Genomic DNA, 24,133 nt, shown 5'->3' with positions numbered 1-24,133 from the left:
TCTCACAGTTCATGAGTTCAAGCCCTTCACTGGGCTCTGTGCTCACAGCTCAGAGCCTGGAGCTTGTTTCGGATTCTGTGTCTCCCTCACTCTCTGTCTCCCTGCCCCTCCCTGTCTCTCTCTAAAAAATAAATAAACATTTTTTTAAAATGGCCTTTAAATACCCTCCATTTAACAATATTTTTCTGGAGTTTACCAGGTACTTCAGTACCTAAAGAGACAGTATATTCTCCATTTGAAATGTGGACTACAGAGAAAAATCAAATGAAGAGGTCTACAATTCCAAGTCAATTAACTATAAAATCCAACATTAGAGAAGGTTGCAGAGAATTTTATTTAAATGAAATTAAAAATAAATTAAAAATAAAACAATATTTAAAAAATCGTTTTCAGAAAAATGACTTGGCATCAGAGACAGACTCAGCTTAAAAATGGACTGGGGCGCCTGGGTGGCGCAGTCGGTTAAGCGTCCGACTTCAGCCAGGTCACGATCTCGCGGTCAGTGAGTTCGAGCCCCGCGTCAGGCTCTGGGCTGATGGCTCGGAGCCTGGAGCCTGTTTCCGATTCTGTGTCTCCCTCTCTCTCTGCCCCTCCCCCGTTCATGCTCTGTCTCTCTCTGTCCCCAAAATAAATAAAAAACGTTGAAAAAAAAAATTTAAAAATGGACTGAAGTATATACATATGTATAATTTAGAATTTTCAGAAAGGATTTTATTTTTAAAATATTTTTGGGGGGCATCTGGGTGGCTCAGTAGGTTGAACATCGGACTCTTGATTTCAGCTCAGGTCATGATCCCAGGCTCATGGGATCAGGCCCTACATTAGGCTTAGGCTCTGTGCTGAGCATGGAGCCTGCTTAAGATGATCTCTCTCTCTACCCCTCTCCCCTGCTCATGCTCTTTCTCTCCCTCTAAAAAAAAAGAAAAGGCTGCCTGGGTGGCTTAGTAAGTTAAGCATCTGACTTTGGTTTGCGTCATGATCTCACAGTTTGTGAGTTTGAGCCCCTCATCAGGCTCCCTACTGTCAGCACAGAGCCTGCTTCAGATCCTCTGTTCCCCGCCCCCCTCCCTTCCCCGCTTTCTCTCTCTCTCTGTCTCTCTCTCAAAATAAAATAAACTAAAAAAAAAAAGAATACACTAAAATAAAATAGTTTTTGAATAGAACAATTTTAGATGTCCCTTAACATTGAAACAATTGTCAGTCAATAAGTGTTTCAATAAATTATTTTATTTTTATGTATATTTAATTTTTATTAATAAACAATAATTTTCACATCTTTTTTCACTCTCAAATGTTGTTTGGACCATAAATTATATGGCCACCTTATTGATGATCTTCATTGATGGATGAAGCAAATAAAATAATAGTAAGAATAAAGAATAGTTGAATAATGCAAATAATAAAATTAATTTAATGAACAAATGTAAAACAATAGGTTAAAAATAAAAATCCTATCTTTCTCAAGAATACATGAAACATTAACCATATATTATCCTTAAAGTATAGCTCAATAAATTTAAAAATTCAAGTTTATACAAACCATGTTCTATAGGTATCACAATACAACTGTATTTAGGGTGCCTCGTGACTCTTGATTTCGGCTCAGGTTATGATCTCACAGTTTGTGTGATCAAGCCCTGTGTGGGGCTCCAGGCTGATAGCTCAAAACCTGCTTGGGATTCTTCCTCTTTCTCTCCTCTCTGCTGTTTCCCTCCCCCTCCCTCCCCACGTGCACCCAGGCTCACAAAAAAAAACCCCCACAATGTAACTATATTAGAAATCAATACCAAAATCAAACCAAACCCTCTGTAGACATTTTTTTTTAAATTTTTTGAATGTTTATTTTTGAGAGAGAGAGACACAGAACATGAGCGGGGGAGGGGCAGAGAGAGACGGAGGCACAGAATCCAAGGCAGGCTCCAGGCTCTGAGCTGTTAGCACAGAGCCTGACATGAGGCTCAAACTCATGAACTATGAGATCATGACCTGAGCCACAGATACTTAATCGACTGAGCCACCCAGGCACCCTTGTAGACATTTTTTTTTAAGTAGTCTCCAAGCCCAGCATGAAGCCCAACATGGGGCCTTAGCTCACAACGCTGAGATCAAGTCCTGAGCTGAGATCAAGAGTCAGACCCTTAACCTACTGAGCCACCCAGGCACCCCTAGTCATTTTTAATTAAAAGAAAAAACAACACTAAAACTTAATGGGACAAAGAAAATGTGATAGATGTGAAGAATTAGAATTGAATAGTGACAATACCTTGTGGAATTCTTAAAAAATGGTATTTTAATGTAAATTTATACCCCTAAACTCTCATATTAGAAAAGAAAAAAAAGGGCTAGAAATTAATAGACTAAGTGTTCAATGTTAAGTTAAGAAAGCAACAAACTAAACCCATATGAAAAACAATGAAAGGAGGTAAGTAAGGAGTGGCAATTGATTAAATATCAGACAGAGATACAATAGAGCAACTCCATAGGCTAAATTTGCTAATAAAGTAGACAAACCTGTGGCAAAGCTGTTGAAGGAAAAAGAAGGTACAAATATTAGAAATAAAAAAGGGACAACTACAAAGATAGCAGAGATTAAAAACACTCTGAACTTTATGCTAATAAATTTGAAAATTTAGAGAAAAGAATGTTTTATTTAAATAACTTTAAATAACTTTTAAAAGTCTTTAAAAATAGAATATCTATATAGCCTTAAAACTCTTTTTTAAAGGAAGTGATTTTTTTAGGTTTATTTTTATAGAGAGAGAGAGCGCGCATGAGCGCAAGTGCATGGGGGAGGGGAAGGAGAAAGGGAGAGAGAATTCCAAACAGGCCCTGTGCTGTCAGCGAGGAGCACCACGCAGGGCTCAATCCTAGGAACGATGAGACCATGAATGACCGAGCCAAAACCAAGAGTCTGACGCTCAACCAATGGGCCACCCATGTGCCCCTAGACTTATAACCATTTATTTATTTATTTATTAACATTTATTTGTTTCTGAGAGAGAGGCATAGCATGAGCAGGGGAGGGACAGAGAGAGAGGGAAACACAGAATCCGAAGCAGGCTCCACTCTCTGAGCTGTCAGCAGAGAGCCTGACTGGAGGCTCTAACCCACAAACTGTAGGATCATGAACTGAGCCAAAGTTGGACACTTAACTGACTGAGCCACCCAGGCGCCCCTATAACCATTTAAAATTGAATCAGTAGTTGAAGATCAGCAGTTCCTTCCCACAAAGAAAACACCCAGATGAAAAAGGTTTAGTAAGAATTTGAATTCTACCATTTTTTTAAACCAAATTTTTAAGGAAGTAAAGACACTTGCAATCTTTTTTTTTTTTAAGTTTATTTATTTTGAGAGAGAGTGAATGAGTGGGAGAGGAGCAGAGAGAGAGGGAGAGAAAGAGATAATCTCAAGCAGGTTCTGTACTATCAGTTCAAGAGCCTGATGCAGGGCTTGAACTCATCAACTGTGAGAACATGACCTGAGCCAGTCAAATGTCAGCCACTCAACTAACTGAGCCATCCAGGAGCACCAATACTTCCAATCTTATACAAACTTTCTGAGAAGAGAAAATGAGGCTAATTTTACCTTGTTTTACTTCAATCAGAGTAGGATAATATAAGAATGGAAAATTATAGGTTGGACTCTCCCATAAATAAATGAAAAATTCCTAAGTTGTATATTGGCAAACAGAATCAAACAATATGTAAAATATTTAATTTACCACAGTAAAGTAGGGTTTATCCCAGAAATGCAAATTTTATTTTACAGTAAAAATTAAAGTAATTCACCATATTAATACATTCAAGGAAGAAAAAAAATGCGTAGTTATTTCAAAGAAGCAGAAAAAACATATGATAAAATTTAGCATCTGTTTATACTTAAAACAATTTTAAGCAATCTAGGAATTAAAGACAATTTCCTCAATCTGATAAAAACTGTCTGCCAAAAACCTTCAACATTTATTATATTTAATGGAAAAATACTATAACTCTTCCTTTGAAAAAAGGAATATGATGAGGGTGCCCACTATTACTGCTAGTTTTTGACATTATACCAGAGTTCTAGCCAGTGCAAAACCACAACAAAACAAACAAATAAAGGTATAAGATTTAGAAAAGAAGAACTAAAACTCTTTCATTTATTATATATGCCATGACTGTCTATGTAGAAAAACAAAACTAATCTAAAGACAAATTCTTGGGGCACCTGGGTGGCTCATTCGGTTAAGCATCTGACTTCGACTCAGGTCATGATCTCACGTCTGTGAGTTCGAGCCCCACATTGGGCTTTGTGCTGACAGCTCAGAGCCTGGAGCCTGTTTCAGATTCTGTGTCTCTCTCTCTCTCTCTAACCCTCCCCTGTTCATGCTGTCTCTCTCTGTCTCAAAAATAAAAAAAAATAAACGTTAAAAAAAAATAAATTGGGTTATTTCTCTAAAAAAAAAAAAAAAAAGACAAATTCTTAATAAGTTGCTGGATGTGATATCAATATTCAATTTAGTTTGAGTTGCTACAAGCCCTTAATTATGAACAGGAAAACTGATTTTAAAATCATTTATAGGGGTGCCTCAGTGGCTCAGTTGGTAAAGCCTACAACTCGGCTCAGGTCACGTGATCTCATGGTTTGTGGGTTGGAGCTCTGCATCCAGCTCTGTGTTGACAGCTCAGAGCCTGAAGCCTGCTTCAGATTCTGTGTCTCCCTCTCTCTCTGCCCCTCCCCCGCTCACACTTGGTCTCTCTCTCTCTCAAAAATAAATATTAAAATGTTTTTTAAAACATTTATAAGAGCAATAAAACGTATAAGGGACCCAGGAATAAATCCAACATGTTAAACCTTTACAAGAAAATTATACAGTGAAACCTAGGTTTGCTAGCATAATTTGTTCTGGAAACATGCTTGTAATCCAAAGCACTTGAATATTAAAGCAAATTTCAAGAACCATTGGCTCAGTTGTGTTCATGTGGCGACACGTACTACTTGTATTGCAAGACATCACTGGTTTATCAAGTTGAAATTTATCAGAAACATTTGCTCGTCCTGCAAAACACTCACAGAAAAGTTACTCCCAATCCAAGGTTTTACTGTATATCTTTATTAAAGAATTTTTTTAAAGATTTGATAAATCCAGAGATAATATATTCATGGAGAAGAATTCTCATTATTCTAAAAATGTTAGCTGTTTCCAAAGTAGTCTACAGATTCCTAACAGAATCCTTACCAAGTTTTTCATGGAACTTGAAATGCTCATTCTAAAATTTATGTAGAGGAGCAAAAGCTAAGACATTCGTAAAAAAACAAGAGTCAAGAAGTGGCTCCTTCTATGAGAAATCAAAATGCAGAATTAGGTCATAGCAATTAAAAGATGGTGTGAAACTGGAAGGGCATATATAGAGAGAGGAATGTAATAGAATGGAAAGCTCAGAAACAGACAAACATATATAGACACTTGACATACGCTACAGATAACTGGAGAAAGAATAGAGTAAATAAGTGGTCCTGGGATATCTAATTATCCACAGGAAAAGAGAAATACAGTAGTGCAATATTTGTAAGCCACTGTTTTTCAAATCACAATATCATCAGATTGTGTGGTATGACCTCAGGCAAAGACATTCCTATCAGGAGTGACATTCCAAGGGTTTGGAGATTAAGAAGCTAAGGGCAAAGGCCAGACCTCTTTTGTGGGAAGATCACATTCGTTAGTACACAACTACAAATTCATAGGGAAAAATCTCATAAATGGTGAATAAATATATGAAAAAATTTTCCAACTTCACTAATAAATTAAATCCACAATAATATACCATTTTATACTCAGGAATTTGGCAAAAATAAAAAGTATGACAATACCAAGTGTTGAGGATATGGGTACACTGATAAAACATAAACTGGAAAAACAATTTGTGGAGCAATTTGGCAATACCTAGGAAAATGGAAAACATGTATAGCTCTAGAGCCAGTCTTCTATAAAACAGATAAAATGCACAAATATATCCACAACAACATTGCTTGGCATAGTTATAAATTGGTAACATCCTAAATGTCTATTACCAGGATGATGAATTAATTGTGGCATAATGTTTTAAGAAATATATATTAAGGATACTTACATATGTCTTACAGTCTTAAAAAAATGCAAGGCAATCATAAATAGTAAATTAAGGAGAATAAATATCTTTGGGGAGATAAAGGTGGAAGTGATTATTAGAGTGGCACAGAAAGGGGGTTTGGCTGAGTTAGCAAAATTTTATTTTTTAAAAAAACTATATTAATTTTTTGTAAAGATTTTATTTGTAAGTCATCTCTACACCTAACATGGGACTCAATTTACAACCCCGAGGTCAAGAGTTGCATGTTCCTTGGGACACCTGGGTGGCTATGTCAGTTAAGCATCCAAGTTCAACTCAGGTCATGATCTTGTGGTTCGGTTTGTGAGTCCGAACCTCGCATTGGGCTCTGTGCTGACAGCTTAGAGCCTGGAGCCCGCTTCGGATTCTGTGTCTGCTTCTCTCTCTGCCCCTCCCCTGCTCATCCTCTATCTCCCAAAAATAAAAATTTAAAAAAAAAGGAGGCGCCTGGGTGGCTCAGTCAGTTGAGTGTCCGACTTCAGCTCAGGTCATGATCTCCTCATTCGGGAGTTCAAGCCCCGCGTCAGGCTCTGTGCTGACAGCTCAGAGCCTGGAGCCTGCTTCAGAGTCTGTCTCCTCTCTCTCTGTCCCTCCCCCACTCATGCTCTGTCTCTCTCTCAAAAATAAACATTAAAAATTAAAAAAAAAAAGAGTTGCATGTTCCACCAACTGAGCTAGTAGCCAGGTGCCCTCAAAATTTCATTTTTTTTTTTAATTTTTTTTTAAACGTTTATTTATTTTTCAGACAGAGAGAGACACAGCATGAACGGGGGAGGGGCAGAGAGGGAAACACAGAATCGGAAGCAGGCTCCAGGCTCTGAGCCATCAGCCCAGAGCCCGACGCGGGGCTCGAACCCGCGGACCGCGAGATCGTGACCTGAGCCGAAGTCGGACGCTTAACCGACTGAGCCACCCAGGCGCCCCAAAATTTCATTTCTTAGGTGATATAGTGGGTACATGGGTATCTGTTGTGTCATTCTTTATACCTTTTGTATTCTTAAATGGTGTATAGTACTTTGAAAAGTGAATATATATGTGTCTGTGTTTACACACACACACACACACACACACACACACACACACACACACACAATGTATTTAGCCTATTTTGTAGATGTATTAATTGGGTTGGCCTTACATTATTCCCTGATAATTGCCTTTATAGCCTAAATGTTGAAAGAGAGGGCAATCGACAGTTTTACATTTATGCAAAGGAAGAAAAGCATTGTCTACATCTTTAAAACATGTAGGTTTACTAAGCTGTACATTCAGTTCCTGCCTAGAATAGCAACACAGGGGTGTCTTTCTTGTTTGGGATCTGTGCTGCAGTACTCTCTTACAGGTGATGCGGTCTGATCATCAGGGAAAAGATGTTTTCCAGGGCCTATCATATGTTAGGTATTGTGGAAGATTTAAAGGAAAGAAACAGCAGAATCTTTGCCTTTAATCATTCAGAATATATTTAGGGAGGGCAGGAAGAACATCAGGGCAAGTAACAAAATAGGGTAGTAAATGATAAGCAGGCCTCTGCAGGGTGCAGAAAACCTCACAGTGATTTGAAGGTCTTGGAGGGGAAGGCAGGAGACTGGAGTGCTGGGAGGTTTGCACATGAATTTTTAAAAGCAGCTCACAAGGACCACAAGTGTAATTAGCCTTATTCATCATGATGAGGTATTTGATCAAAGCTCTTATGGAAGTAAAACTTGTTTCTAGAAAATTATTTTTAATATCACGCCAATCTTCTTACAATGCCATTTTTAAAAATAGGTAAGCACTCAGAATACTTTTAAGGTTTCTTTAGAAATCATTCCAGCTCTGTTATTTAACTTTACTCTGAGAGCAGCCTGTAATCACTGACATTTCCAGACTTTGACTCCTAAGGACTTAAAATGCCATATATGAATGTACTTACTAATTTGATGTAAATAAATAGCCTCATAATTCCAAGCAACATGCATACATGTCTCATAAGCAGTTCATCATTTCTTCTGCTTAAACCCATACTTTCCTCTCCCTTTTTGTAGACTGAAAGCTCAGATTTTGAGATTTTGTTGCTCATGTCTATATAGGCAAGTATGAGGCCCTCCTGTGAATTAATACTGTGTGCCACACAAGGGGAAAACAAAGCAAAAGAAAATGCTTTCAAAAATGTATTGAAGGGGCACCTAGCTGGTTCAGTTGGTAGAGCATATGACTCTTGATCTCAGGATCGTAAGTTTAAGTGGCACACTGGATATAGAGATAACTTAAAAATAAAAGTTTTTAATTTTTTTTTTTTAACGTTTATTTATTTTTGAGACAGAGAGAGACAGAGCATGAACGGGGGAGGGGCAGAGAGAGAGGGAGACACAGAATCGGAAACAGGCTCCAGGCTCTGAGCCATCAGCCCAGAGCCTGACGCGGGGCTCGAACTCACGGACCGCGAGATCGTGACCTGAGCCGAAGTCGGACGCTTAACCGACTGAGCCACCCAGGTGCCCCAAAAAATAAAAGTTTTTAAATAAATAAATAATAAATAATGTACTGGAGACATTTTTCCAAAGATGACAAACAGATAGACAATGGGTACATGAAGAGATGATCAAATAACTAATCATCAGGGAAATGCAAATCAAAACCACAATGAGGTATCACCTCACACCTGTCAGAATGGCTAAAATCAAAAAGACGATGAATAACAAGTGTTGACAAGGATGTGGAGAAAAGGGAACTCTGGTGTACTGTTGGTGGGAATGTAAATTGGTGCAGCCACTATGGAAAACAATATGGAGGTTCTTCAAAATACTGTAAGTAGAGCTACCAAAAGATCCACCAATTGCACTTCTGAATATTTATCCAAAAAAAAAAGTGAAAACAGTAACTCAAAAAAGATATCTGCACCTTCATGCTCACTGAAGCATTATTTATAATAGTCAAGACATGGGAGCAGTCTAAGTGTCCATCGATGGATGGATAAAGAAAATGTATACATATGTGTGTGTGTGTGTGTGTGTGTTGTGTGAATATATATGTGTGTATACATATATATGTATACACAACACACACACACACACACACACACACACACACACAAAGGAATATTACTTAGCCATGAAAAGAATGAAATCTTGCCATTTCCTGTTGACATGGATGGATCTTGAGGACATTAAAGTAAGTAAAATAGGTTAGATAAGAAAAGATAAATATGTCTGATTTCACTTATATGTAGAATATGAAAACAAAATAAAACCAAGCTCATGAATATAGAGAGTAGACTACTGGTTGCCTGTGGCATGGATAGGCAAAGTGGGTGAAGGGAGTCAAAAAATACAATTTCCATTTATAAAATAAATAAGTCATGGGAATGTAATGTACAGCATGATGACTCCAGTTAATAATACCTTTTTTTTTTTTAAGTTTATTTATTTTTGAGAGGGAGAGAGACAGAACGTGAGAGGTAGAGAGAGAGAATCCCAAGCAGGATCCGCAGTAACAGTGCCCACTTTGGGGCTCATACTCACCAACCATGAGATCATGACCTGAGCCGAAACCAAGAGTGGGATGCTTAACCAACTGAGCCACCCAGGCACCCCTCTAATTAATAATACCTTACTGCATATTTGAAAGTAGCTAGGAGAGTAGATCTTGAAAGTTCTCATCACAAGAAAAACACATTTTGTAACTATATATGGTGACAGGTGTTAACTGGACTTATTGTGATGATTTTGCAATATATACAAATATTGAATCATTACATTTACATCTGAAACTAATATAACATTCTGTGGATTATGCCTCAAAAAAAAAAGGTATTAGAAACAATGATCCATGTACGTTGTATAGTTAGGAAAATTAAAATATAGTACCAGAACCATTCTGGCAGAGAGACCTGTGACCAAAGAGAAATAAAGTATCTTTCTGCCACTTCTTTAAGGAAAGAAAATGTATTCATTTATTAATGTTGAGAAATTATTCTAATATTGAGTTAGAATCTATTGGCTGCAGTGTAATCACACATATCTCCATTAAAAACTATAAAATTCATTCTGTAAGTTTTCTTATGTCATTTTGTTTTAACATATAAAAGTGAACCACTCACAGAGTACTTAATAACAGATATGTGCTTGAATATGCATAGACTATATCTGGATACATAAAATATTGAATTTTGAGGTGGATATATTATCTATTTAATGAAGTTATTTTTATAAGTAATAATCAAATTGTCTTGCATTATAACCTTCTCTAGATTAGTTAATACTAATTGGTTACAGAAGACTCAACTAAAAACACAGTGCAACAAAGAATAGAAACCTCATTGCCTTATAATGCCAGTTCTCTTGTTTTCTTGAACAGTATTATTTTCTATTTCCCACACAGAAATCAGATATACTTACAGTGATAATCAGGCAAATATAAATTAAAACAATGAGATGGGGCACCTGGCTGGCTCAGCTGGTACTGTATGCAACACTTGATCTCAGGGTTGTGAGTTTGAGCCCCCACATTGGGTGTAGATATTACTTAAAAAAATAAATGCTATTTATTTTACTATATTTTATTTTTTTGAGGGAGAGAGTGTACAAGCAGGGGAGGAGCAAAGGGAGGAGAGAGAGAATCTTAAGCAGGCTCCATGCCCAGCACAGAGCCCAATGGGGTGCTCCATCTCACGACTATGAGATCATGACCTAAGCCGAAATCAAGAGTTGGATGCTTAACTAACTGAGCCACCCAGGCACCCTGAAATGCTACTTCAAAACCAAACCAAACCAAACCAAACCAAACAAAACAAATGAGATGCCATTTTCCTACCATGTGACAGAGAGTGCTACCAGGAGCAGAGGTCAGGCTGGGATTCAAAGGCAGTCAGAGAAGACCACACATCAGTTAACACTTAAATAGTTGTGAAAAAGCGTTTAAGAATTAGCCACACAGAAAAGTGGTGGTAAGGGCCTCCAGGAAGACGCTACAGCATGGGCAAATGCAAGAGTATGGGGGAGTATGGCACTTTGGGGACTCTGAGGGGGTATGTGGCAGAGCATACAAGGCAGTGAAGAAATCGCAGGAGATTTTGTAGACGAGACTAGAATCAGTTCTCAGAGGCCTTGAGTGTTTTTTAAATACTGTGACCAGGGGCACCTGGGTGGCTCAGTGGGTTAAGTGTCCGACTTCGGCTCAGGTCATGATCTCAAAGTTCATGAGTTTGAGCCCCATGTTGGGCTCTGTGCTGACAGCTCAGAGCCTGGAGCCTGCTTCCAATTCTGTGTCTCCCTCTCTTTCTGCCCCTCCCCTGCTCATGCTGTCTCTCTCTCAAAAGTAAATAAACATTAAAAAAATTTTAAAAATAATAAATATTATGACCCAGTAAAGACAGCTAGACCTTCTTGGAGGAATAACTGACTCCAGGGCAGGGAAAGGACAAGTTAAACCCTGAAAATCTTGTGCCAGAAAGTAAGAAAGCACTAAAAAATTGATGGGGACATGTCAAAAGGACACAGAAGCTAATATGAAGTGCTACCCACTAGTCAAATCTGAGACAATTTGAGCATCAAAATACATAGTGACACTAAGGGATTATAATCCATTATAGAAAACTAGAAGTAAATCCATAATCTATCCACCTACCTACATGCATGCATACATGCATACACACATACATACATGCATACATACATACACAGGAGAGAAAATAAAGCTCCTCTTTCTATAGAAAGTCAATAAATAAATGTAGAACGTAATTAGAAAGTCACTATCTGTACCATTATAGTAACAACTGATTCAGAATCCTCAATGTGTACTAAATCACTGGGTGGAAGTTTGTGGTCTTAAACTATCTCCCCACAAATTATTAATTACAAAGGGAAAAGTTATACCTTTATAGTGGGAAAAATTGGCAGGCAACACCTTAATGAACCCAGTGATCAAAGTTCATTAATTACCCAGAATAAGGCAAACTGTCATCCTGGGCCTCCTTACCTGACACAGCAAGGATGCACCATCACAGTAGAAAATTCCTGCAAAAGTACACATCCTGAGCCTAATTGTTAGAAAAAGGATTGCTTCCTGGGTCAGGGAAAACCAATGCTATAAAGGGCATTATTAGGACAATTGGTGAATTGTGAAGATGAACTAAACATTTGATAATTGTATTGTCAAGGAATGTTAAGTTTCCTGAATTTGACAATGACATTATGGTTATGTAGGAAAATGTTCCTGTTTTTAGGAGATAGAGGTCATGATGTCTGTAACATTTTCTCAGATGGTTCCCCCCTAGATTAACTTGTAGGTTTGACATTTTCAAACTAAAATAAAATAATAATAAAGATGACTCTTATATAAGTGTGTAGGATGGTCCAGAAGATGAATTCAAGACTCTCTAAATGGGGCAAGGGGCTGTGAGAACATTTTAGTTGATAAAATATGATCAGATTTACCATCTTGAAAGTTTACTATGGAGCAGGGTGGAGCACGGTCCAGAAAATGAACATGGTGGCCAAAAGACAAGTTTGATCTGCAAACTCTTCACTTGGAGTTTCTTTTCTTTTCTTTTTTTTTTTTTTTTTTACTTTTTTTTTTTTTTTACACGTTTATTTTTGAGAGACAGAGAGAGACAGAGAGAGACAGAGCATGAGCATGGGAGGGGCAGACACAGAATCTGAAGCAGGCTCCAGGCTCTGAGCTTTAGCACAGAGCCTGATGTCGGGCTCGAACTCACAAACTGCGAGATCATGACCTGAGCCGAAGTCGGATGCTTAACCAACTGAGCCACCCAGGCGCCCATCTTCACTTGGATTTTCCAAATACATTTTAACGTTATTTTGGCAGCTAGATTTAAGTCAGAAACATGTTCTTTTTAATATATTTGATAATGCATAAGCTAAAAAAATTAAGCTAATACATTAAATGTGAAAACATAATTTTTCTTTCCAGAAATATTATTAAATGACAACTCACTTTTATGGACAATTTCTAGAAGCTGATTGCCTATGTTATGGGTCATTCCAGCTGTTTTTATCTTTGCAAAGCCCCTAACTTTGGATAAAGCAATTCCCTACTCACTTGAATCTGCATTTAACAATGAAGTTAATGGAGAATCCAACTTAATCTGTTGATTTGTGCTCTAGTATCACTGAAGAGGGAAAAAATGATAGTTAAAACCTCCTACCCTATAAGAATTAAAAACTATAGATCTGTGAGGGTTGCCTGGATGGCTCAGTCAGTTGAGCATCTGACTCTTGATTTCAGCTCAGGTCATGATCTCACAGTTCGAGCCCTGTGTCAGGAGCTGCACTGACAGTGCAAACAAAGTCTGCTTGGGATTCTCCCTCTGTCCCTCCACTGCTTGTGTGTGCTCGTTCTCTCTCTCAAAATAGGGGCGTCTGGGTGGCTCAGTCGGTTAAGCATCCGACTTCGGCTCAGGTCATGATCTCACGGTCCGTGGGTTTGAGCCCTGCGTCAGGCTCTGTGCTGACAGCTCAGAGCCTGGAGCCTGTTTCAGATTCTGTGTCTCCCTCTTTCTCTGACCCTCTCCTGTTCATCCTCTCTCTCTCTCTGTCTCTCTGTCTCTCTGTCTCTCTCTGTCTGTCTCAAAAATAAATAAACGTTAAAAAAAATTTTTAAAAATCAAAATAAACTTAAACAAACAAAATTGAAACCTATAGATCTATGTGTTTACTCTTTTCTGCCCTCCCTACTCCTATGGAAAACAGTGTGTGAGAGGGAGAACCAAGACTAGGCTAGGACCTCCTCATAGACAGGAAAATTTGTAGCAAAAAGACAGAAAAATCACCCAATATATTGGAATTGGTAGCCAGTTCTCTTCCAAAGTCTTTGCAGGGAATATTCTCCCAGTCACAACAGGAGATAGAGAATAAATTGCTTTTACACTTTTACAGCTACAGAAGTGACTTGAAATTGATGCCTTTAATTTACTTCTAACTGTGTGGATAAGGGCAGAGTCAGACAAAGGATGTCTTTCTTGTCCTGCAACAATTGGAAAGACAAATGTGTGTAGTGAAGGTGAAGGAGGCTATTAGCTGCTTCACATTACCTGATTATCTCTGCTGATTCCTACCTGAAGCATGCTCTGTCCTACCGCTACCAAGCCCCCCTGGGAGGAGGCCTGGTGGGGTGCAGCCAGGAGAAAGGGCCAAACTCAGGGACAGCTTGGGTCTGCGAATTCTGTATCCTAGTTATGTCTGAGGAAGAGGACCAAGACCCGAGCCAGCAGAGCCGATCCCATTCAGTCATGTTGGGTGGGAGGGAAGGTTCAGAAACTTGAGGTATAGTGCCAAAGGGATGTCAGAGGTGGAGAGCAGCAAGCAGGGGCAAGGGAAGGGTGGCAGATGGATTGGAATGGCATGGGGGATTGTCTGGACACGGGCTTGACACAGGGAATCATGCTTATGATTGCATGGATGGTATTTCTATAAGGATCATTGATTCTGTATCTTGTTTTGAGTGGTGGTTATACAGGGGTATATATTTTTAACACTCACTGAACTAACATCCAGATCTTTGCTTCTATAACATGTTTATTATATTTCAAATTTTTAAAAGCCCATTGGAAATTACTATAGCTGAAATCACAATCTTATGGTGCCCCCAGAGCTTACTGTGAACATAAGGTTAATAAATCTTCATAAGAGCCTCCTTTACACTTACAAAAATGAGGTGATGAGAGACTGCACTGCCCAAAACTCAAGACTAAAATAAAGAAAAGAGTTTAATTTCAAAGTTCTGTTGGGCCTTGGTGGAAATGAAAGTGTCCCAGATGTAGTGGCTTCTGCTTTGGTCAGACAGTAATAGGTATAATTTCTTTTGCCCCAGTAGGCCTCTGGGCCTTGTAAGAAGCCAGGAGGAGGAACTGAAATTAGTCTGGACAGTAATTTAAAATACTATCTCCCTTGTGAACAAAAGAAGCTGGAAGTGTATGTTTAACGAAAAAAAGTTTGCATTCCTATGGATCAGGCTGTACCTTCTCCTAGTAACAGTGGTAAAATACAGGAACAATACACAAAATCATGCTCATAATAAATGTATCATGGTTTATTTACTGAAGGACTTAAATAAATTCAAAGACATATACATATACACACACACATATATACATACATATATATACACATGTATACATACATACATGTATACATATATACATGTATACATACATACATGTATGTATGTATACATGTATATATAGGTTTTAATTTATTTAATTATTATTATTATTTAATTTATTATTATTAATTTATTATTATTTAATTTATTTATATATACATGTATGTATATATGTATATATATATATACACATATATGTATGTATACATGTATATATATATGTTTTAATTTATTTAAGTAATCTCTATACCCCATGTGGGACTTGAACTCATGACCCTAAGATGAAGAGTCGCACACTCTTCCCACTGGGCCAGCCAGGTATTCTTATACCTTTTCCTTTAATTACAGAAAATCAGTATTTTAAGAAATTCCTATTTAAAAATTCAATATTTAAATATATCAATTTTCTTCAAGTTAATCTAGAAATTGAATACTATCCCAGACAAAATCACAGAAAGAATTTTATCTTTTTTTTTTTTTTAATTTTTTTTTTAATGTTTATTTATTTTTGAGACAGAGAGAGACAGAGCATGAATGGGGGAGGGGCAGAGAGAGAGGGAGACACAGAATCGGAAGCAGGCTTCAGGCTCTGAGCCATCAGCCCAGAGCCTGACGCGGGGCTCGAACTCACGGACCGCGAGATCGTGACCTGAGCTGAAGTCGGACGCTTAACCGACTGCGCCACCCAGGCGCCCCGAAAGAATTTTAAAATATGTAAGAATATAGGGGTACATGGTTGGCTCAGTAAGTAGAGCATGGTAAAGATTACTTAAAAATAAAATCTTGAAAATATAGAGAATATAGAGAAAAAAATTGGCTTTGATTATGAAAAATTTTAAACATAAGAAAGTAGAAAGACAACGAAAAAAGAAATAACCATTACCTGGATTCAATAATTCTTAATATTCTGCCATAGTTGTTTTATAGATAAATACATAGGTAAATGGATAGATAGAATGAGATAAAGAGTATATACTTACTGAACCATTTTACTTTTATTTACTTTAAAAAATTGTTTGAGTGAGAGAGAGAGAGAGAGAGAGAGAGAGAGAGAGAGCATGCACAAGTGGTTGGGAGGGAGAGAGAATCCCAAGGAGGTGCTGTGCAGCAAGCACACAGTCTGATGTGGGGCTTGACCAAATGAACCACGAGATCGCGACCTGAGCTGAAATCAAGAGTGGGATGCTCAGCTGACTGAGCTACCCGGGTGCCTCCTTACTAGACCATTTTAAAGCTTTATACTCAAATACTTTATCCATAAATTCTTCAGTTATCAGTTGACTTGAGCTGCTATAACAAAGTATTATAGATTGGGTGGTTTTTTGAGTTTTTTTTTTTTAAAGATTTTATTTTTAAGTAATCTCTACATCCAATGTGGGGCTCAAACTTACAACCCTGAGATCAAGAGTCACATGCTCTACTGACTGAGACTGCCAGGCACCCCGAGACTGGGTGGTTTAAACAACAGACATTTATTTTTCACAGTTCTGGAGCCTGGAAAGTCTAAGATGAAGGCGCTGGCTGATTTGGTTCCTTGTGAGGACTCTGTTTCCTGGCTTGCAGATGGCTACCTTCTAACTGTGTCCTCATATGGTGCACAGAGAGCCATCTCTTTTCTACTTCTTATATGAATGATAATCAAAATATGAAGGCCACACCCTCTTGACCTCATCTAAACCTAATTATCTCCCAAAGGCCCCATCCCCAAAGACCATCACATTAGAGGTTAGGGCTTCAACATATAAATTGGGCTGGGAAGGGGTGGGGCACGATTCAGTCCACAGTACTAGAATAAGTCCATTCTTCTACATCATTGCATTATTATCATACCCCAAACATTTAACAATATTTCCTTAATATCACCTAATGCCCAGTCCATATTCAAATATCACCAGTTATCCAAAACATGTCATTTATAGCTGGTTTGTTCAGACCAGACACTATGAATTGCATTTGGTTTTATGGCTCTTAAGGTTCTTTTCATTTACCACACATCTTCTCATCCACTTGACCTCAGTTTTTTTCCCATGACATTTACCTGTTTAAGAGACAGACTTTGTAAAAAGTCTCACATGTTACACTGTTTTCTTAGAAGTCATTTAATTTGTTCCCTCCTCCCCCTTATATGTCCTATAAGCTGAACTCAGATCTCAAGACTTGATTGGATTCAGGGTAACTATTTTTCTCCTATTTTACTGGTGATGCTGTGTTCATCAAGAAGCACACAATCTCAGGGCGCCTGAGTGGCTCAGTTGGTCAAGCATCTATTTGACTCTAGGTTTTGGCTCGGGTCATGATCTCAGTGCTGACAGCACAGAGCCTGCTTGGGATTTTCTCTCTCCTTCTCTCTGCCCTTCCCCACTCTCTCTGTGTGCCTATGCATGTGTGTGCGTGCTCTCTCTCTCAAATAAAAAAAGAAAGGAGACTAGAATCAGGCCATAGTATATACTGAGAACTGTAAATATTTATGGGTAGCATTTCAAATTAATGGGAAAAAGATGTGCTATGTGATAAAAAAGTGTTGGGAAAGAATAGATCCCTACTTTATCCTATATCCTCCAAATAAATTCCAGGTGGATTAAAGAGCTAAATATAGCAACATCTCTGAAAGAAATAGAAAATAAAGAATACTTTTAAAATATTGGGACACAAAAAATAAGGTACAATACTTAGAAACCTTAAAAAAAGGACTGGTAAGGGGCACCTGGCTGGTTCAGCGGAGCATGCAACTCTTGATCTTGGGGTCATGAGATCGAATACCATGTTGGTGGAGAGATTACTTAAATAATAAAATCTTAAAAAAAAAGGACTGGCAAAATTGATCAGACATTAAAACACATACAACTTGTGCAGCAACATGAACAGAGCAATATGACAAAGATTAAGTAATATCAACAAGACTGAAGAGCTGATATCTATAATATATAATCAACTCTTACCAATCTAAAAGAAAATGAAAACAAATGGAGACATGAGCAAACAACATGAATAAGAAATTCTTAGAAAATATACTGAGCACTTTATAATATGTTCAGCTTTACTAGTGATGAGAGAAATGCAGTGAAAATTACAGTAAGCTGTTACTTTTTATTCTCAAACTTAAAAATATTGATTATATCTAGTGATCTCAAGGATGTGCAGAAACAAGTACTCTAAAATATTATTGGTGTCTATCAAAATTTAAAAAGTGGTCACTCTTCGATTCAGCAATTCCACCTCCTGTGGATATACATATGTTAGGATATTCAATGCAGAGCTGTTTGTAATAATACCCCCCACTACAACCTAAGTGTCCATCCATAGGAAAATAAATTATGGAAAACATACAAGGGAAATCTATGCAGCCATTAGAGTCAATGGAGTTGGCTATAAAGACAAGGAAAATGTTCAGGATGCAGTATTAAGTAAAAAAGAAAAAAAAAACAGTTCATAGAACAATATGCACACTATGAAACAATTTATTAAAAATTCTTTCAAATCTAAATACAGACTATTAAAGGTGTAGGGTAGGATTGGGGTATAAGGGTGAAGAAGAATTTTATATATACAACTATGTATGTATTTCTGCTTTTTATTTACGTTTTTTAAAAATACAATAACATGTACATGCATTATTTGGTCATTTGGGATAAAAACAAAGAAAAAGAAAAATACCTCAAGAATCTTTGAGGTAAAAAGACCCTATCACAAAGTAAGACCCAGATTTTAGAAGCCACTGGTGAGGATGAGCATGTATATTCATTTCATCCTGGGAGAAACATTTAGCCAAGGAGAGCATGGATGTGCTGATCTTCATGCATTCTTTTCCATTTCTCTCAAGATTACTAAATTCTACTCTACTGATACATTAAACATCTGACTGTCAAATGCATGCTAGCATTTTTCAAAAGGTAAAGTGAGAGAGAGAATGAGCTGGGTACTGCTCAGTCAGTGCCCTTGGCACAGGCCTAGTCTTTGGGGTAAAAGCATCCTTAGTCGTTCTCTGATCTCAAGACTCAATATAACCAGAATTCTCACCATTCTCTAGCCTCTTCCACACCAGCATGACATTATTTATTATTGTTGTCGTTGTTGTTATTGTGTGGGAGGAAGTGTACGTAATAAAAAAACAAATTAACATCAGGAATATTGTTTTAAAAATCTGTAATGGTAGCATGTGGTCTGAGGTCCCCAAATTTAATAAAAATGTATGACATTTATATAACTTTACAGGTTATTTCAAAACCTACCTGCAAGGAAAGATCCCTCCAAACTCTGTCCTCAACCTATGAAGAATGGTGTTGGCCCCAAGAAAGAGCCCTGGGTTTTCAAACCAAACTCACTGCAGGACCTGGGATAACTGCTTTGCCCTGTCAAATGAGGGATTCCTCACCCACAAAATAAAAACAATAATATCTAACAGGGCATCTAAACCCCTAGCACTGTGTCCAGCATGTGGTAGTAGCTTTCTAAATATTCATTTTCTCCCCTTTTTACAATTCTAAGAGATTTTCAGTCTCAGGGTCAGGAATATGGAGGACTTCAGATTAATGCTGAGATTACCAGAATATCCAATGAAATAAAATCAACTTTTTTTTTTTTTAAGATTTTATTTTAGGGGCACCTGAGTGGTTCATTCGGTTAAATGTCTGATTCTTGGTTTCAGCCCAGGTCATGATCTCACAGTTGGTGGGATCAAGCCCCCACACTGCTCTATGCTGACAGCATGAAGCCTGCTTGGGATTCTCTCTCTCTCCCTTTCTCTCTCTGCCCCTCCCCTGCTCATGCTGTCTCTCAAAAATAAATAAATTTAAAAAAACATTTTATTTTTAAATTTTATTTATTTTTAAGATTTTATTTATTTATTTATTTATTTTAATTAAAATTTTTTTTTTAACGTTTATTCATTTTTGAGAGACAGAGAGAGACAGAGCATGAGTGAGGAAGGGGCAGAGAGAGGGAGACACAGAATCAGAAACAGGCTCCAGACTCTGAGCTGTCAGCACAGAGCCTGACGCAGGGCTTGAACTCACAAACTGCGAGATCCTGACCTGAGCCGAAGTCGGACGCTCAGCCGACTGAGCCACCCAGGCGCCCCTAAGATTTTATTTTTAAGTGATCCCTACACCCAACATGCGGATTGAATTTACAACCCCAAGATCAAGAATCGCATGCTCTATGGACTCAGTCAGTCAGGTGCCCCTAAACCAGTCTTTTTAAATATGCTAGTGAAGACTTCAGTGTCTATTTTCCCATATACCTGCCACCTAAACCCTTTAGCTTTATGGAAATTTGACCTTAAAGAAAATTACTTATCTTCACATAATTAAAGCTGTAATTCACTTATTATTTGAAATTGAAACTTACTGTAATTTGAAAAAAAAGTTTTTTTTTTTTAGGATTTTACTTTTAGTGGTACCTAGGTGGCTCAGTCATTGAGGGACTCACTCTTGGTTTTGGCTTGGGTCGTGATTCACAGTTTGTGGGATTGAGCCCTGCGCTGGGCTCTATGCTGACAGCACGGAGCCTGCTTCTGATTCTCTCTCTCTCCCTCTCTGCACCTCCCTGGCTCTCTCTCAAAATAAATAAACACTTTAAAAAAAATATTTATTTTTAAGTGCTCTCTACATCCAACATGGAACTCCAATTTACAACCCTGAAATCAAAGGTCACATCATGCTCTAGGGACTGAGACAGCCAGGTCTTCTATCCTTTGAAATTGTAATGTAATGTATCTATGGACCAGTTTCTACTAATTTTAGGGTAAGATTTCAAATTTTCAGAGTATGACTTAACTAAAATATACATCTAAAAAATCTTCTATAATTGTATTCTTTTCAGGGTGAATCTACCTAGGAGAAAGGAATATTTTGGAGAACTTCTTCCCTAGTTCTTTTGCTTTTCACTGTGCTGCCCATAATGCTGAAGATTATAACCAGATGCATCTGTTTTCTAAGCTCAGACAAGTCAAGGAAAGACAACTGGAATCTTGAAGAATGTTTCAGTATCCACTCCAGCCCTGCACTGTCACTTCTGTGGGTTCCCATGTCCTCACTGTGAAATGGCAGCCTTGGACCAAATATTGTCTAAAGTGCTTTCAAGCTCTAAAATTTTATGATCAATGGTCAAACAGTGAACAATAAACTAACCAATCAACCAAGCAAACTGAACTACATTTCTTATGGCCAATTTCTCAGAGCTTAGAGATTAGCTTATTAAATGTCAGTAAGAGTCAAATTACTCAAGAGAAGTGCCACACATGAAAACAAATATCGTAGAAAGACCACTTTTCTGTCACTACCTAAACATGACCTAAAAAGAAAATATAAACAGGGTTTAAAATTTCGATGTGTGAGAGCAAGTTTAAGTGTCAGACTTTGCCTCAGGTCATGATCTGGAGGTTGGTGAGTTTGAGCCCTGCATTGGGCTCTGTGCTAACAGCTCAGAACCTGCAGCCTACTTTGGATTTTGTATCCTCCCCTCTCTCTGGCCCTACCCGGCTTGTGCTCTCTCTCAAAAATAAATAAACGTTAAAAAAATAAAATAAAATTTCAGTGTGTGTACTTAGTGTATGGATTTCCTATTCCCAAGAATGTGAGACATTTCTGCAAATTTACAAACTGTAATTATATACTTTCTCTCTTAACAATGTTATACTAACAAAAGCATAAAATTCTGTTTGTAAAATGTGAAAATGCTTAAACAGTGTAATTATCTGTACTTATTATATTTTTCCCTCATTTATTGGAATCATATGCATTTTGTTAGAATTTCCAGTCTAAACACTAAATTTGTAGTTGAAAGAAAATGAACTGATGTAAGTGAACTTCCTGGCACTTCAGTCTTAGTTTGACATTTAGATAAGCCACGCTCAAATAAATAGAATGTCATAGGGTACTTGAATTTCTTTAATTCTAGGGAGCCAAGAAAACAACTCCCATGTAGTATCTAACTGTTCAAAACAAGACCTACTTGGATGTTAACTAGACTTGCTGTGGTGATTATTTTGCACTATATACAAATATCAAATCCTTATGTTGTACACCTGAAACTAATGTAACGTTATATGTCAATTATACCTCAATAAACAAAAGAAAAGACTCTAGCAAAATCTCAGATGATCTGGGAAAAGGTGGCCTTGCCACTACTTTCCTAAGGCCAGCAAGGCCTCCTTTTTCTAGTCAAAGTAGAGGACCTGGGAGGATAGGTCTCTGCTTAACGTGGACTCATTTGCATAGCATTCTAGAAGCTTCCAAGTCTTGTGCTTTATTGCTGCCCCTGCAGACAAACAGGTGGACCATTTTTAATTTAAGGCCTTCACTGAGTTCCTTAGGGGAAACAGGGAGGAAAGAACATGATTACTAAGCTTCTGGTCTAAGTGGCTGATCTGTAGTTCCAGACTGTTCAGCTGAGTCAGTGATGCAGAACCATCTTTTTCCTCAGCCCCCTTTCCTCCTTAATTAGCAGTGCTAAAGGGTAAAGGCCTTCAACAATAGAAGTCAAATAGCCCCTCTGGGAGGTACTCCATCAAAATTTGCATTTCTAAGACGCTTCTAGGGGGATTGACTAAAATTCTATCTTCCTCTTCTAGAGGCTGGTAATTGCAGAACTGCAGGATAAAACGTTAAAACGTTGGTGAAAAATTAAGAATCGCTTGCAAGATGTAAAACTCGGGGCTATGAAAATTTAAGACTGCCCTCCAATCTATTCACCTTCTTAGATGTTACCATGGAAATTTGTTTAAAGTCCCACCAAAACGAGTTTTGGTTAAGTTTCAGAAATACCAGGCATTATTTTAACCCAGAAGAAAAACAGAGAGACAACCCCACAGTTTGCAAGATGAAAGCTCAAGGATTAAATTCGCCACTTGCTTCATTCAATACTTCAATCATTTTATCTGTCAACACCTTAGGTAAGAAAAACTCAGCAACTGTGTGTAAAATTACTGAGTTAAATGGGGGTACTGGACTCCGAGAAGACAAACTAGGAGGCAAACCCTACCGTAAATCGTGTTTCCACGGTGAGTTTATCGACTCCTTCAGAAGCCTGGCTTAGTCTTTTTGAATGCTGGGCACAACATATGTCGATAAAGAGTATGGGTGATTTAAATAGTTCTTAAGTTGTGAAACCAACTTTACCTTAGAGCGGCGGACAATTTTATCAGTCCATACTCTTTTTCCAAGCCAGCAGCCAGGGCAAGAGTCCTTTTCACTTGGCGCAATTACAGGGAAAAGCCAGAAATACTTAAAAAAAATATACATGCCAAAGAACTGGAGTTAAGTTACTAGGGTGGGGCTGTGTAAAGCTTTGGTGACTCATTAAAGGAAGTTGGCGACCTCGGGTCTTGGCACTGGAAGAACACAGAAGAAACAAAAGTTGGGGGTAGGCGGAGGGTCGCGAGCACACTTTTATGTTTGATTGGCGGAACCACTCAGACTTTTCTTTATGGCGTCACCGGGTACCTGCCTGTAGAAAGGCCCCGTCCGCGTGACGTCACGTCTCACTGACCAATGAAAAGCCCCAGTCTGCGGGCCCCGAGGAGGGTTGTGGGCCCTTTTTTGTGAATGAAGCTCCACGGAACAGCCCTCCTGGGGTCCCCGGGAACCGCGGCCCGCTGTGCTCCCGCGCCTCAGCAGCAGCGTCCGCGGCCGCGGTGGGCGCGCGCGGTTACCCCGGGCAGCCCCAGCCGCCGGCGGCAGCACCGTCGCCTCAGCCGCGCCAGCGGGCTGCGGGCACCTGGGGGCGGGCTGGGGGGCGCCGGCGGCGGCAGGAGGCGCTGTAGCCAGGGCTGCGGCGCGGGTCCCGCGGCGGCCGCAGGAGGGAGCGGGGCAGGCGCGGTGGGCCCGGCCCCTCCTCCGCCTCCTGCGCGGCCGCCTCCCGCCGGGCTCGACCGGCGCCCGCCGTCCCTGCAGCGCCGCTCCGCGCCC

General features: G+C 38.7%; 1 protein-coding gene across 2 annotated transcripts in view; it reads left to right on the top strand.

Moving 5' to 3' along the window:
* Positions 1–21,371, top strand: part of PRXL2C (peroxiredoxin like 2C) — a 36,365-nt gene extending 14,994 nt beyond the window's left edge. For both annotated transcript variants that reach the window (XR_002073614.2, XM_019423410.2), the window contains one exon: positions 21,048–21,371. Coding sequence is in view for 1 of the 2 variants with exons in the window: in XM_019423410.2 (XP_019278955.1) it covers positions 21,048–21,052 (5 nt within the window). In the remaining variant the exon portion in view is untranslated. The remainder of the gene's footprint in view (positions 1–21,047) is intronic.
* The last annotated feature ends 2,762 nt before the right edge of the window (positions 21,372–24,133 follow it).

This window comes from Panthera pardus, unplaced genomic scaffold, assembly GCF_024362965.1.
Source record: "Panthera pardus isolate Hobbes unplaced genomic scaffold, ASM2436296v1 HiC_scaffold_20, whole genome shotgun sequence".
Classification (NCBI taxonomy): Eukaryota; Metazoa; Chordata; class Mammalia; order Carnivora; family Felidae; genus Panthera; species Panthera pardus.
This window is presented reverse-complemented; position numbering and strand designations above follow the sequence as displayed.